This window comes from Pelmatolapia mariae, linkage group LG8, assembly GCF_036321145.2.
Source record: "Pelmatolapia mariae isolate MD_Pm_ZW linkage group LG8, Pm_UMD_F_2, whole genome shotgun sequence".
Lineage (NCBI taxonomy): Eukaryota > Metazoa > Chordata > Actinopteri > Cichliformes > Cichlidae > Pelmatolapia > Pelmatolapia mariae.
Window position 1 is genome coordinate 8854372 of NC_086234.1, and position 14101 is coordinate 8868472.

Below are 14101 nucleotides of genomic sequence, written 5' to 3' on the forward strand. Positions count from 1 at the left end.
ATTATGCAATGGAATTTATAATATTTGCACATATAGTATATGCAGTATAAATATACAAAACATTTAAAATGAGGTGACCTCTGGAAGTGATACAAGCAGTCACCCATCAGCACATGGACTAAGCAAGTTTCCAGATCCAGCTGATGTAGGATTTTTAAGACTGATAGCAATATTTGAAGATTTAAAACTTCAATGTATGAACTGATATTTTTTGTTTCTGTCAAACACATGAAACTTAAACAGATTTCCTGAACCTGTGATGTGCATAGAAATTTATGAATCCTTGCTAAGATAGTTTGTGAACTGCATTGTCATATTATCTTGGTTTTTTTTGTCACAAGAATTTGGGAATAACTTATTTAAGTTCTGGCCGACTCTCCTCAGATCAACTAGTTGTTGTGTTTGTGGCGAAAGGTGTGGCCTGCAGGGAAATTTCAAAGTACCCTTTGCTGGACAAATTATACAGCGTGAACACTCAGGGTTGAAGGGTGTTTTGACTTTTTACTTTTTAACATTTTCATTTATCTGTTGTTATAAAAGCTGATTCTGATATTTCAGTAAATGTAAACGTATCAGCCCCAGGGATATGAGTCCCACCATTATAGTGGTCAAGCTCTATCTAACACCTCAGCTTGGTACCGCTCACCACTCCGATTTTCTTCAAGAGGAATCAGATTTGTGATAGTACTCTCATGGATATGCGAGGCTGCAGGAACAGCTTGGACACTCATGTCAGCATCCAGCATGCCAGTAGCTCAGCCTTAGCCAATTTCAGTCACTCACGGCATGGTGGCACTGATGACGGTGTTGTGTGTACACTGTTCTTTTGTGTTTGGAGAGCATTGGCTTGAAAATACAATAAACTGATTGATTCTGGACTGTACAAGAGAGTTCATTTGTGTTCAGTAAACACACCAATCCCACCACTGACTGAAACCAGTTGATCACAACTGAAAACTACTGACAGAATATGTTTGGGTACTTAAGAGATTAAAATGTTGTACTAACAGAAAATGCAGTCATGACTTAAAGCTTGCATTGCCTATTTGTTTTTGTGTTTTGTTTGGGGGTTTTCGACTAGTATATGTTGACTAGTATATGTTGAAGCATTAATAAGTTACTGGCCTGTATGTTTTGCATCTTCGAATGATTCTTGTGGTTGGAAATGTGGCTTTTTGTAACAACATCAAATGCAGTGAAGGGCTGAGAGGTGTCTGAAATGTTCAAAAACTAATTTCTCCCATTTACTGTGTTATCTGTCTTTATTTATAAAGTTTAGGATCATCCAGAAAATTTTCATGAAAACTCAAACTTAATCACATGATTTGCAGTGTGAATAGAAATTATAATTGGCATTCAGTTTAGGTCATCTGGACACATTTCATTCCTTCCTGAAACAGCTCCCATGAACTGAATTGGTTGATGGGCACTTAAAAAGGGATGTGGTAGCTGTTCTGTTCACCGAACGTGCGGAGAAAATAAAAGCAAACTGTTTCTTTTCTAAATTGTTTTTGCAGAGGAAGTTGTAGTTTGGGTCTTTTTATTTATTCTTCTGTTCACAAATTGTTTTGGGGTTTGTTTGTTTTTTCACCCAAAGAGATCTCATTTTGATCAGCCTGTCTCTGCAGGGTTTTTTAATCTTCTTATGCTCAGTGTCTAGGTTTTATTTTTCATTTTATTTTATTTTCATATTGCCTAGTCTCAGATACGCAGCATCATTTTTAAGACTCAGATATTTCTTCCAGGAGTCGCCTCTTCACTGTTAGCATGTTTTGCGGGCATCTTTTAATGAATCTGCTGATTGAGGACCTGCGAGGCGCCTGTTTGTCAAACTAGAAACTTTTATGTACATACATGTCTTTCTCAGTCGAGTACTGGAAACTCCCAGCTCTCTTTCTGTTTTGGTTAGATTTAGTCTGTGTTGTTATCTCACTGGAGTAATACACACCATTGCATTTAGTTTTTGTGGCAGTTTTTCCACATAAATTTGTCTCTATTTCTTAAAAGTTTGAGTTTTACTGTTTTTTGGGGGAAAATTTTAGACTGTAATAACATACAAATGCTGAAGCCTGAGTCGCTCAACTAGTACAATGTTTAGAGGTTGTTTAGTTTTCAGCTGTGCTAACTTATTCAATTCATAAAAAAAATTTTTTTAACCTAATAAACTTGAATTAGTTTTGAACAGTTTTGCACTAGAGCACAGGTTTGATGGTTTCCTGAAAATGGGCTTGGGTATGCCTATGTAGATATTCTATTAAAATTCAGATTATCAATTAAATGTTATTAAAAAAACAAATATGAGTTTGCTTCTGAGTGAACGAAAGTTACTGAGCGATTATATTTTAATAACAGTGTCGACGTCTGACTAATTATTTATCCTGTGGCAATACAGAACATACAAAATGTGCTTTTGTGCTGCTGTTTACCTCCTAATTAGCTTTTGAGTTTAACTACATTTAGGTGAAATAATGATGCAAACAATTAAATAATTTCTTTGAATTTTGGAATTAATTTTTTTAAGTGATTTTCCTTTGTTGGGGCTATTAGTTCAAATTTTTTTTAAGTTAGACTGAATTGAGATTTGAATACATTACAAGGGAATAATAGTACAGTCGACCCCCGGTATTTACAGGGGGTAAGGACCACAAGCTCGCGTGAATAGCTGAAATACTTGAGACCCTCTCTTAAAATGCTGATATATTTCAGCTTCCCAAGCTGCATTTTATTTCCCGGGAGCTTTGTGTTTGGAATTTCGACGTTTTATTGATATTTTGCTGTGTTTACATTAATATGAATATTTGAAAATTAGTAAATCATTTTTCTATCATAAAAAAATTTATTTAGTCACGAAAATAAAATTAAAATGATTAGGAAATATTTTAGATATGCCCTATGAAAAAATCTGCGAATACTGAACGTGAATAGGCGGGGGTCGATTGTAGAGACCATTGCTCAGTCCATGCCATTCTTGTCTCTTGTCATCATTACTTCAGCACATTGCTATAAATTGACAACAGTAACTGGAAACTATTCTTGGGTACTGGATTTACATGTGCCTTTATATAGAAACGTTCAGTACTTTTAGATGTTTGTTACCTTTGCCTTTGTCAGTGGATGATGAACCACAGATAAAACCACAGGCTGAGGATGGCGGTTTCACTGTTGGCTGTGGTTCCACACCTCATTATTGACAAGCAGGTACAGCTCACTCTGTGTGTTCAGCAACAAAAGCCTTAATAGCCCTGGGTACAATAGAGCTGGTTCACTTGACTCTGACAGAAGAAACTTATCCTGGCTGGTGTGAATTAGTACAGCTACAGGCTTCAAGAGGTCATTTAGGTTTTTCCTCACGTTGAAAATACAAAAACAATATAGCATTACAGTAAGCATTCAGGAGATCTAATTACAATTTTCACCACGTCATTTAGCAAGATATTTGAATGTTTTTGTTGGTTTGGGGTTTTTTCTGTTTTAAGTAAACATGAAAAGAATCTTTGAAAGTAACTTTGTCATTGAGGTTATTTCTATGATTTTAAGTGAACAATTTATCTGTTATAGTTTTGCAACAAGATCTGCAAAAGATGGCAGCACAAAAATACAAATAAATGTGTCAGATTTATTCAGAAATGTTCAGGCTGTCAGGAAAGAAAAGAAATTTGGAGAAGAAAACAAAAAGGAAAAGCTCCAGGCAAAAGAAAACAAAATGAGGAACACAAACAAAGAGATGAAAAATGAATATGAAATATGAAAAGAGCACAAAATGAAAATGGCACAATAGACGTACTTGTTGGATACAAATTTAACCTCTCAGAGTGGGCTTTGCATCTGACATCAAAATGACATTTTGTGTTTTCAGTGCCAGACTCTATCATTATGTTCAGTGGCTGACAATGTTATTGAAGCCTAGCTTTTAGTAGCGCTCTCGGTGGGTGGAAGTTAAAATGTTCCTATTAGGAAGCCTAGTCGCTGAGTCTGGATGCTCTCTGACCTGTATTGAACTCATCGGGATGAATCCTGAAACAAGTGTGTGCGTGACATGTGTGTTTGCTGTTTCCAGGGAGCAATTTGTTACCGCTGCTGCCTCACCACAAAGAGTTTAAATGCCATTTTATAGCCTTACTGACCGAAATGCACACATCTGTTCCTTTCCTTGTTCCGATCACAATCTCTTTCACATGTGCAATCTCTTAAACATGTGCACAGAGCACATAAATATAGCCTGTACTGATAAAAGGACACCTTCAGCCATTCTGTACCATTCACATGCACACAGCCGTCCTCCTTTTTTGTTCATGTTTATTCTGGTTTGTGGGTTTTGGCAGATTTAGAAACCTTAATGGAAAGAGAAACCTTTTTAGCTACATTAGTGAGCCTCTAAGGATGGCAAACTCTGCAAGCTGGTTTCTGGCAGCTGCTTTTGTCCAAATAACTAACTACTATTTTGTCCATCTGAAGGTTCAGAATATAAAGCCAGTTCTCTTTCGAAATGGGTTTCTTTATGAATGATGTCTGATTTCCAAAAGCCTTTTCAGTTTACTTGGCACCATGTTAGTATTAGACTTTTCCAGACATGTTACTTACTCAGACTGAGAGCTGTTGTAGGTCACCAGAGGTCAACAGAACTAATATTTAGGATACCTTTGATAAAGACAGGTGGACACTGTTGGGCATGGAATTACTTTGCGCTGTTATCCTAAAGTACCTGGCAACAGCGTAACGTTTTAATCAAGACGTTTGTGTTTAAGTACATATAATAATCACTTTGTTTTGGTGTCAAATTGAGTATCAAGAATCATGTAGTTCAGCTGGTAGTCTCACTAGCAATTACATTTCTAATATCATGACAACATTAGGCTGATTGTCGGTATTTATTTAAGTAGATTTTCTGATAGTTTGCACTGACAGTTGTTTTTGTATCCTCTTTGCTAGCTTTGATGTATTATGCTGTAATATTTCTGACTATCCAGCAATCTTTAATGATTCCATTATTTTCTTTTAAAGCCATCATCTTGTCAAGTGTTAAATTTATTCAACACTTTGTATTGTGAACATATATCTTAGCTGTATCTTGTGCAGAGCACTAACAGTGATTCTAGCACGTTTACCACGAGTGTATTTTAACATTTAGCTCAAAGTACCACTATGATTCAGTAGAACCTCTCAGAGCTGCTGTACACTTGGGCTTGTTTAAACATCACCAGCAATCATAGTGTACCAATGGAAAAAATAACAGAACAACCACCCAGCTGTCAGTGGCAGTAAAAGCATCCTCTTGTTAGCGTTTGTGGGTTTGTCTGCTCGACAAATAAAAAGCATCTTTAACATTTCCAACCCACTGGCAGATTGTCGTCCAGTGGTCACTTTCCAGGATGTAACTTCCTACACTGGGTTTTTATGTGGCTGTGGGCCTTCACGTTCACGCCATTACTGTCAGTTCAGAGAAGTCACTTCAATTCTGCTTTCATGAAAAAAAGCACTGACGTTAATTTGATGACAGCTTGCCACCCAACAAGTAGAGGTTACTTAATGACAGTTGCTGAAAATGTAGCACTTGATGTTTTTGTACCAGGTCTATGCAGGAGGCCTGAAAGGCTGAATGAAGCCTTTTCCATGGATGTTCACAGTTAATTTGTGTCTGTAACCTAGCTTTTTGATCTTTATTGCAGGTCCATTCATATATATTTATACATATATTCTGTTTGTTATTAGATCTACAATGAGATGATCCGTGACCTGCTGAATCCATCCTCAGGCTTCTTAGACCTAAGAGAAGATTCTAAGGGAGTTATTCAGGTTGCTGGAATCACAGAGGTGTCCACCATCAATGCTCAAGAGGTGAGTCAGTTTACCTTTCCAAGCACTACATGACCCATTTATTTCAATCAAAACACTCAGAAATTACAAAGACCAGAAATAACTCACACCTGTGTTTTTCTAGATCATGGAGCTCCTCATGAAGGGCAACAAACAGCGCACCCAGGAGCCAACAGCCGCCAATCAGACGTCATCTCGCTCCCACGCTGTGCTGCAAGTAGCTGTCAAACAGCAGAGCCGCTGTCGTGACGTTCTGCAGGAGGTCCGCTTTGCACGCCTCTTCATGATTGACCTCGCCGGCTCCGAACGAGCAGCACAGGTGTGTATACATATCTATATAGATAGATAGATATAGATATATGTATTCAGAGGGAGGGCTTTAAATTGCTGAAACATTGTCTAATCGTCTGTATACAGTACAAGGGTTTGCTCCATGAGTCGTGTCTCCATGGGGAACAATGAATGATTTCTTCAGAGGATGGAGGTTACCATAAATCTTAGGAGACTTATAAAAAATATAATATAATCTGAGTCCCTCGATCCAGTAGGATATGTCCACCAGTGGCCACCAGTTTTTGTTTTTTCATTTTAACATATATTTGTGACACAAGTTCCCCCATTTTGCTCTGTGTTATGATAGCTAAGAATCCTTAAATAATTCCAATTTGATTCTAAAAGTAAACTGTTTCAACATTGTTCAAAGGCACAGCTCTAGTGTTGGCACACACATTAATCTTAAACATTTTGATCGTCCCTGCTAATAATCAAACAGAGGAACAAAGAGAGAAACTTAATACAGATTTTATCACAGCACACTGTTATAGGCAACTACCCCGTAGTGAATGGTGAAATACATTAAAGTTTATCTCTGACTTAAACAGCTACAACAGCAGTCAACTTTTTGATACATGTTTTGATTCAGTTGCAGCGACATACCTGCAACCTCTACCTAAGTAGAGTCAAAAACAGTTCATAGTGGACTCAAATTTGACAGGTGGTCAGAAACATGAATCCCGTAACTGTGTTAATGGTATCACAACTCATTTCTTTTCATAAATGAAATCTGATGTCTGCACTTTTTTCTTTTTTTTAAGACAACACTGTTTTGTTTTCCAGGAATTTATGAAAAATGTTCTAGATATTTCTACAGAAAACTAACACAAAATAAAGAATTGGAAGATAACATATTAAAGCACATTCTTTACAAAGAAAATAAGAATGACAGATATAAAAGCGAAGAACAGTCCATGGAACTTTTTTTTGTATTGTCACACTGGTATTTGTGACTACAGCGATGAACAGAATCTGCGAGCCAATTCATTTTCTGGGATGTATTATCGCCTTGACCTTCTCTTTGCAAGCGGTTAAGTGAGAAAAACTCAAGTATTTGTTCAGTTGTTTTTGTGTTTTTTTTTTTTTTTTTCATTTTGGCAGCTGTTCAGGTTGAGACTGCTTTATTCCTTCATTTGAATAGCTTGTCACTGATGCTCATTTTACCACAGGCTTGTTCTTCTTCACCATGAGATAATCATGCGGTCAGGCTGTGAGAGCACTTATTTGCCATGGAGACTATTTGAATGATTGAAAGGCATAATATTGATGAGTTGCGCATTACAAGGTTGAGCATATCTCACAGGTGTTAGTCACATGAAGCTGCAAAGAACATTTTTTCTCCCTGTAAACAAGAGGCATCCATGTAGTTAGCAAAAGGTGAGGTTGTGTTATTTTAGTACTAGATGGACCAAGGACCTAATGCCATCTATTGGACAGGAGTGGAAACATGTCAACTACACACCGAAAGAAACGGCCAACAGTAGCTTACTAATGTTGACACTCCCCTGGTGTCCGGGGGCTGTAAAGCCTGTGAAAACATAGTTTAAATATCACCATCATTAATGGATCCTCTATTTAGTATAACTTATTAATAGGTTAAAACTGTGTTAATCTGTTGATACTTATTCAGTTTTTTTGTCAGTGCCCCCCAAAATAAGTGTTATCATAATATTACTGTTATTTTATTATTATTATCATTATTATTATATTACTTAAATCACCTTCAGAGCAGTAAAGGAAAAGGGGGAATATTTTCCTTTTTTAAAAGCATATTTAAAGTTTTCTCATTACTCATCCATTTTTATTTTATTTTATCAGACTCAAAATAGAGGTCAGCGTTTGAAAGAAGGGGCCCACATCAACCGTTCCCTCCTGGCTTTGGGCAACTGCATTAACGCCCTGAGTGACAAAAATGGTAACAAGTATGTCAACTATCGAGACAGCAAGTTGACTCGTCTCCTGAAGGTACAGTCCTCTAAAGGTTTATATGGGACCAACTGTGTTGATGATTTAGATGTTTTTTGCGTGTGTATTTATATTTATCATTCTTTTTTTTAAACAAAAGGACTCCTTGGGCGGAAACAGCCGAACGGTCATGATAGCCCATATTAGCCCTGCCTCTGTAGCTTTTGAGGAGTCTCGTAACACACTGACATATGCAGACCGTGCCAAAAGTATTCGAACACGGGTGAGCTGAGTAATATTTTATATGTCTCAGTATTGCTTCACTCTAGCAGAAGTTCATTTGGCAGTAAAAAATAAATTATTGTAGCTTCAACTCAACTTTCTGCAGTTAGAAATCCAACTTCTATTGTATAATTCATAGATCCAAAGTATATCTCAAGTATTCTTTTTCATCTTTGTCCTTTAGGTGAAGAAGAACATGATAAATGTGTCATACCACATTGCTCAGTACACCAATATCATCTCAGACCTGCGCTGCGAGATCGAGCGGCTGAAAAAGAAGATTGCCGAACAGGCGAGTCGCCAGCTTAATTCTGACCGAGCTGACATCCGCAATGTTCAGGGTAAGGTCTCGCACTCACCGCTGACTTTAATATTTGAAAAATACCTGCTTTTTGAGCTCTTTGAGTCTAATCTCCATCCCTTCCCTTGTAGCAGAGGTCCAGGCCCACTCCAGCCAGCAGAGTCGAGAGGAGATGGATCTGTTGAGGGAGCAGCTTCTGGATGCCTTCCGCCAACAGATGGAGATCAGGAAGAGCCTGATGGAGCTGGAAAACAACAACATGGAGATCCAGATTGCCACCTCTAACAATCTTTTAACTATTACAGAGTCAGTGTCAAGCATTTTTGTCATGTTTCTCCCTTCTTTATCCAACAGTATTTATCCAGTGTTTCTCTTTGTAACATTATTTAATCCAGCTATTTGATAATATGTTGAAAACTCACAGCATGTGCTTGTTGTGCTTAAGGTTCCCTGAAAGTGTCAGTGTTTGTGGATTATATAAATATAAATTATTGTAAGTCTGATCAAAAAAACAACATAAATCAAATGTAATAATGAATTTTATTGGCCACATTTTTTTTTTTTTTAAACAGAAGTCTATTTCAACTATGTACTTTCAAATGTGCTTTCATTAACCAGATATTATTGTCTCTGTCAGTTACAATGTGTAATTTTCTTCTCTTAGCTGGGAACAGGAGCGCAGCAGGCGCAGGAGAAAGTGGCGTGCGGAGAGGAGGAAGGAAAGTGTCAATAAGGATGAAAGTGAGAAGGACTCTGATTCCTCAGAGTCTCCTCCAGACACCACGGAGACTCAGGAGGTGGCAATAGCTCGAGAAAATCTGGTTGCACTCATGGCTGAACAGAAAAAGATTCACAAGGAGAAGGTGGGAATGTCTGTCTACAACTAGAAAAAATTGCAGAAAACAGAATCTTTCTTATAAAACCTTTGACTGTAGTGCATACATAATATTTTTAGTGTCTGAAATACAGTCTGCTTTTTAAAATGTGCCTTTATACCTTTTGTTTAAAGGCGTTGCTTGAGCGTAGGTTTCTGGAGCTTCGGGATCAGGCCCGGCGCTTGGAGGAGCTGCTGCCGCGGCGGGTTAGCTCAGAGGAGCAACGCGAGGTCCTAGGACTTCTCTGTAAGGTCCATGAGCTGGAGATTGAGAACGCAGAGATGCAGTCCCACGCTCTGCTTAAAGACAACGTGATCCGACAGAAAAACTTTGTGGTGCAGCGTTTTGAACAGCACAGACACCTGTGTGACGAAATTATTCAGCAGCAGAGGCAGTTCATTGATGGTGAGTATGTGAGCATTATGACTCCAAAGTTTGTTAAAAACAAACATCATCTAAATACATATAGCACTGCTAACTGGGTTATTAGGCCCTTTACAGTTGAATATAAATGAAATGAAGTTACTTTGCACCAGACAATTAGACAATTGCATAATCATGAAGGAGCTCATCAGTTGTTTTTGATTTGGTTTTTTTATTAAATTATTTCCTGCTTTAAAGACACTAATTATCCTCCGTGTTACAGACCACAGTCTGCCCGTACCGCCACACCTTCAGGAGCTGTATGATATGTACATGAGGGAACTAGATGATAGGAAACTGGAGAAAGCAATTGCCCTAGAAAAGGTGACAATCAGGCAGACCATCAAGGTAACCACAGCTGACACGTAAAGTCTAAACTAAGTGATACTATAGTAGTATTAAGCCTAGAAGAACACAAGGTACAACTAACTCCTATGTGCTTACTTCCAGGAGGTCTCGCTACCTAAAATCGCCTTGCCTTCTCACGGTCGTGACAACATGCAGGACATAGATTCAGACCAGGAGAGCATACGTAACATGTGCTCAGATAACAGGCGAGGTCAAGCCAAAATACGCAGACATACCCTGCCTCCCATTCTGCCTGAACCTGATCTGTAAGAGGACATCTTTTTCATATGTGCCTTAAAGCTTTTTAACTCGATACACTGTCTGGATATATACTGTAGGTTCTCAGTTTTGTTCTCTTATTCCCCGCTTTAGGGACAATAACAGAGTTTTCAAGAGCAGCCCTCATGCCAGACAAATGAAACATTCAGCAGTAATGACCCCACCTCCCATCCACATTAATGGGAAGGGCAACAGAGAGGTAAGCACAACTATAATACCATCTGGTTTTGTTCATTTTACTTTATCAGCTGTGAGAAAACGCAGAAGAGCTTCTCTTCACATGGCTTCGTATTTGAATTTGACTCTCAGAGACACTTCACTCTATTAATCCCTTTGTTTTTCAACATTCGCCTGTCCATAATAAAATGTTCACTTTTGACTCCTATGTTCAGGCTTTTTTTGCTAAGCTTTCCATGATGAAATTCCCAAACTATCAGAATTACATCTTTGTTTCATCACCTCCAGCTCATTATTTTTTCCTGTGTAAATGCATCTGAGAGATGTGACTCATTGGCAAGATAAAGTTATGTTCACCGGAGTCCACCAGAGCCCCATTCAGAATTAAAATTTCATTTTGGAGAGCCATAGAATTGATTAATCCTCACTGACACTCAGACAGACCGACTGAAAGCAAAGTACCACAGTGAATGTCATATTGTAATGTGGCACTCTGCATCTCACGTCTGCAGCTGCAGCCTCTGGCTCCTGAGAGCTTTCTGAGTTACAGCCATCTCAGCCACAGTGTCAGCAGCCACCTGGACTCATCACCTGAGAGCAGCGAGGCAGGGGCCGATATCCCCCTCTCAATAAATGGTACGATATTCAAATGAGGATGTATGAACTTTGGGGAATTTTAACAGGGTTTTTAACTACAGTTTAAATACAGGGGGGAGTATTTAAATGCAAGGTAACAGAAAATCAATAAACCATTGAGTTTAATGATTGTTTTTTTTAAGCACTTTGCATCAGTGCTCAGGATGAAGCCTTCAGATTTCACGGTGACCTAGAAGTGTATTTTTTGAAGCAGGACACAAGAAATATTCTGCAGATCTCCTTCATATTTAATATGAGCGATTGATTTTCAGTTATAACAATTAAATCAGTGCTAATGGGGAAAAGTAGTGTTTCTCTGTTAACTAGCTTTATTTCTGTTGTGTGAATGGAGATTAAAAATAACAGTGAAAAGAAATTACCTGTGTCTCCACAGAGCGGCAGCAGATTTTAAAGGGGGTCCAGAACATTGCAGTAAAAGCAGCACGTCGGCGCTCCAAAGCGCTCGAGGTGGATGTCTTGCGGTTACCTCCTGCACCATCTCCCCTGGACCCCAAGAAGCAGAAGAGCAGCCTTTCTTTAAGCGAAGCTCCCCCTAGAGGTTTGCCAATGAGGCGCGTCAGGCAGCCCAGCCCCGAGCTGAGACATGCCACTTCAGACGATAACCTGTCCAGCAGCACCGGGGAGGGACCTGGTTTGCGTGTGACCTGGACACGCCCACGTAACCGGCAGGTGCTCAACAAGAACCAAACGCCTCGCGAGGCAGACTTTGAAGGCCGTCGCAAAAAGAGACGCTCACGCTCTTTCGAGGTCACAGGTCAAGCGGTTAGTATTTGGCTTTCTTTTCAAACTGCCACAAGACACGTGAAAGGTGTCACATAATGTTGATGTCTGTAGATTATCAGTAGTCTGTGTTAACAACAGGACTAATATGACTGGTCTGGGGTGGCTTCTTTTGTGGTAATCATTTTTCTTATAAGGATTTAAGCCAGCAGGTTGGTACTATAGACAGTATATTAGAGTTATTCCCTCTGTGTTCTATGTCACTATATATATGTCACTGGTATGGGCGTATGCCGTGTGTCTTGAAAGATCAGTTCAGTGTTCTTCATCTAACTTCCAGGTACCTCAAACCAAGACGAGCACAGCTCAGAGGTTTCGCCCTCTGGACAGCACATCAGACCCTCATCTCCACATTAATGGTCAACCCCAGGCCCCTATGCTACGCCCCCAGTACCGAGGGGTCCCTCCTCTCGCCAAAGTCAGGCCTCCCCACAGCAGCCAGCAAACAGGTAGACCAATTTCACTGCCTGTGAGGAGATCGTCTTCCTTAAAGTTGTAACACTGCCGAGCACGATCTGAGAAACCTCCTTATGTACATTTTATAATATGCAAAACATGCAAAGTGTATTTTCTACTGCTCAGCTTCACATGATAGCCTTTAAATAACTCATGTTCATGTGTCTCCAATCTTCAAGTATCATTCCTCTTTCACCTTTCGTCATCACTGTACTGAGCATTCATTCTGTTATTCCCTCTCTTTCCATAGGCTCAAATGCTGAGTCCTCTACAACCAATATGAATAACCTGAAGCGAGCATCCCAACTACGGCAGCCCCAGCCCCTCCTCTATATAACAAACACAGGCGCGGGCGCCCAGCGTATACGCAGACACTGAGCTTACACTGGCCGCGACTCCCAACACCAGCATTAACACCAAACCCAGCTGAGCCTGGAAGCGGAACCATCTTGTTATTAGAGATCTGAGAGCATGCAGCCTCAATAAAAAAAAGAATTAATCCTTCAGTGACTGTCACTACGCAAAATTTGTAACAACATTGAGCTGGATAATTTCACACAGGTCTCACTGTGATGGTGCTGAGGGTCAAGTGTTTCCTCTTTAGCTCGCTGTTGTGCTGAATCACTTGTGGTATCGTCGTGTCAGGAACATATCAAGCTCATTATAAATGCAAGACTGTGCTTATGTTCCTTTGTTATCAGTGCAGTGGCTCTGTAATGTTCAGTGCTTATTATGAACAGTGAGCGGTTGGTGTTAACGAGCCTCACAGCAGTGATATACATGAGAATCCAAGGGAAAGTATGGATATGGGACAAAAGATTAGAAGGAGACAATATTACACAAATGCCGATGTTTAAAAAAAAAAAAAAAAAAAAAAAAAAAAGAGCAATGGCCTGCAGTAAAAAGGTTTCAACATCAATGTTTTTCGTAGTGAGTTTGTTTCAACATGACACACTGAAATTTAAGAAAAAAGAAAACTTAATCATCTTGATCATTGTGCTCTTCAAACTTAAAGGTCTCTGCCTTTTCTTACCCACAATACTCTTTAAGTGTCATGGTCGTGTAGATACACAGGATAGTACCACACAATGTTTTTTGCAAATTACCTGGCTGTTTCAATTAATTATTTAACTGTTGCCTTTTCCATTATTATTTTTTCATTCATATTGTTTTCATAATTGCAACTTTCTATTCTTTATTTTGTACATTTTTTTAATTTGTACCTAAATAAATTTAACCGAAGTATCCAAAAAACAAAGCATGTGTTTTTGTTGTGCGTTTGCTTTTTTGCCTGCAAAGTCTGTAACATCTGTGACACTCGTCTATCTTGTGTAATGTTCACATATGTCCACTAGGGGGGGCGCGAAGGCCAAGGTTGACCATTTAAATTGCAGTAAGGTATTTTTTTCTTGTGTAATCACGTTTTATTTTTATACTCCAGTGTTAATCCAGTCTTTGCATGTATCCCCTG

At 39.0% G+C, this 14101-nt stretch overlaps 1 protein-coding gene across 3 annotated transcripts in view; it reads left to right on the top strand.

Annotated features, from left to right (window-relative positions):
• Window positions 1-13888, top strand: part of kif19 (kinesin family member 19) — a 34006-nt gene extending 20118 nt beyond the window's left edge. For 2 of the 3 annotated variants that reach the window (XM_063482705.1, XM_063482703.1), the window contains 15 exons: window positions 5710-5835; window positions 5939-6133; window positions 7966-8112; window positions 8213-8335; window positions 8519-8675; window positions 8767-8941; window positions 9300-9498; window positions 9645-9915; window positions 10157-10281; window positions 10384-10547; window positions 10654-10759; window positions 11250-11373; window positions 11768-12156; window positions 12455-12623; window positions 12881-13888. In XM_063482705.1, coding sequence (XP_063338775.1) covers window positions 5710-5835; window positions 5939-6133; window positions 7966-8112; window positions 8213-8335; window positions 8519-8675; window positions 8767-8941; window positions 9300-9498; window positions 9645-9915; window positions 10157-10281; window positions 10384-10547; window positions 10654-10759; window positions 11250-11373; window positions 11768-12156; window positions 12455-12623; window positions 12881-13008 — 2598 coding nt within the window. In that variant the 3' untranslated portion in view covers window positions 13009-13888. The remainder of the gene's footprint in view (window positions 1-5709; window positions 5836-5938; window positions 6134-7965; window positions 8113-8212; window positions 8336-8518; window positions 8676-8766; window positions 8942-9299; window positions 9499-9644; window positions 9916-10156; window positions 10282-10383; window positions 10548-10653; window positions 10760-11249; window positions 11374-11767; window positions 12157-12454; window positions 12624-12880) is intronic. The other variant, XM_063482704.1, reaches the window with a different exon arrangement.
• The last annotated feature ends 213 nt before the right edge of the window (window positions 13889-14101 follow it).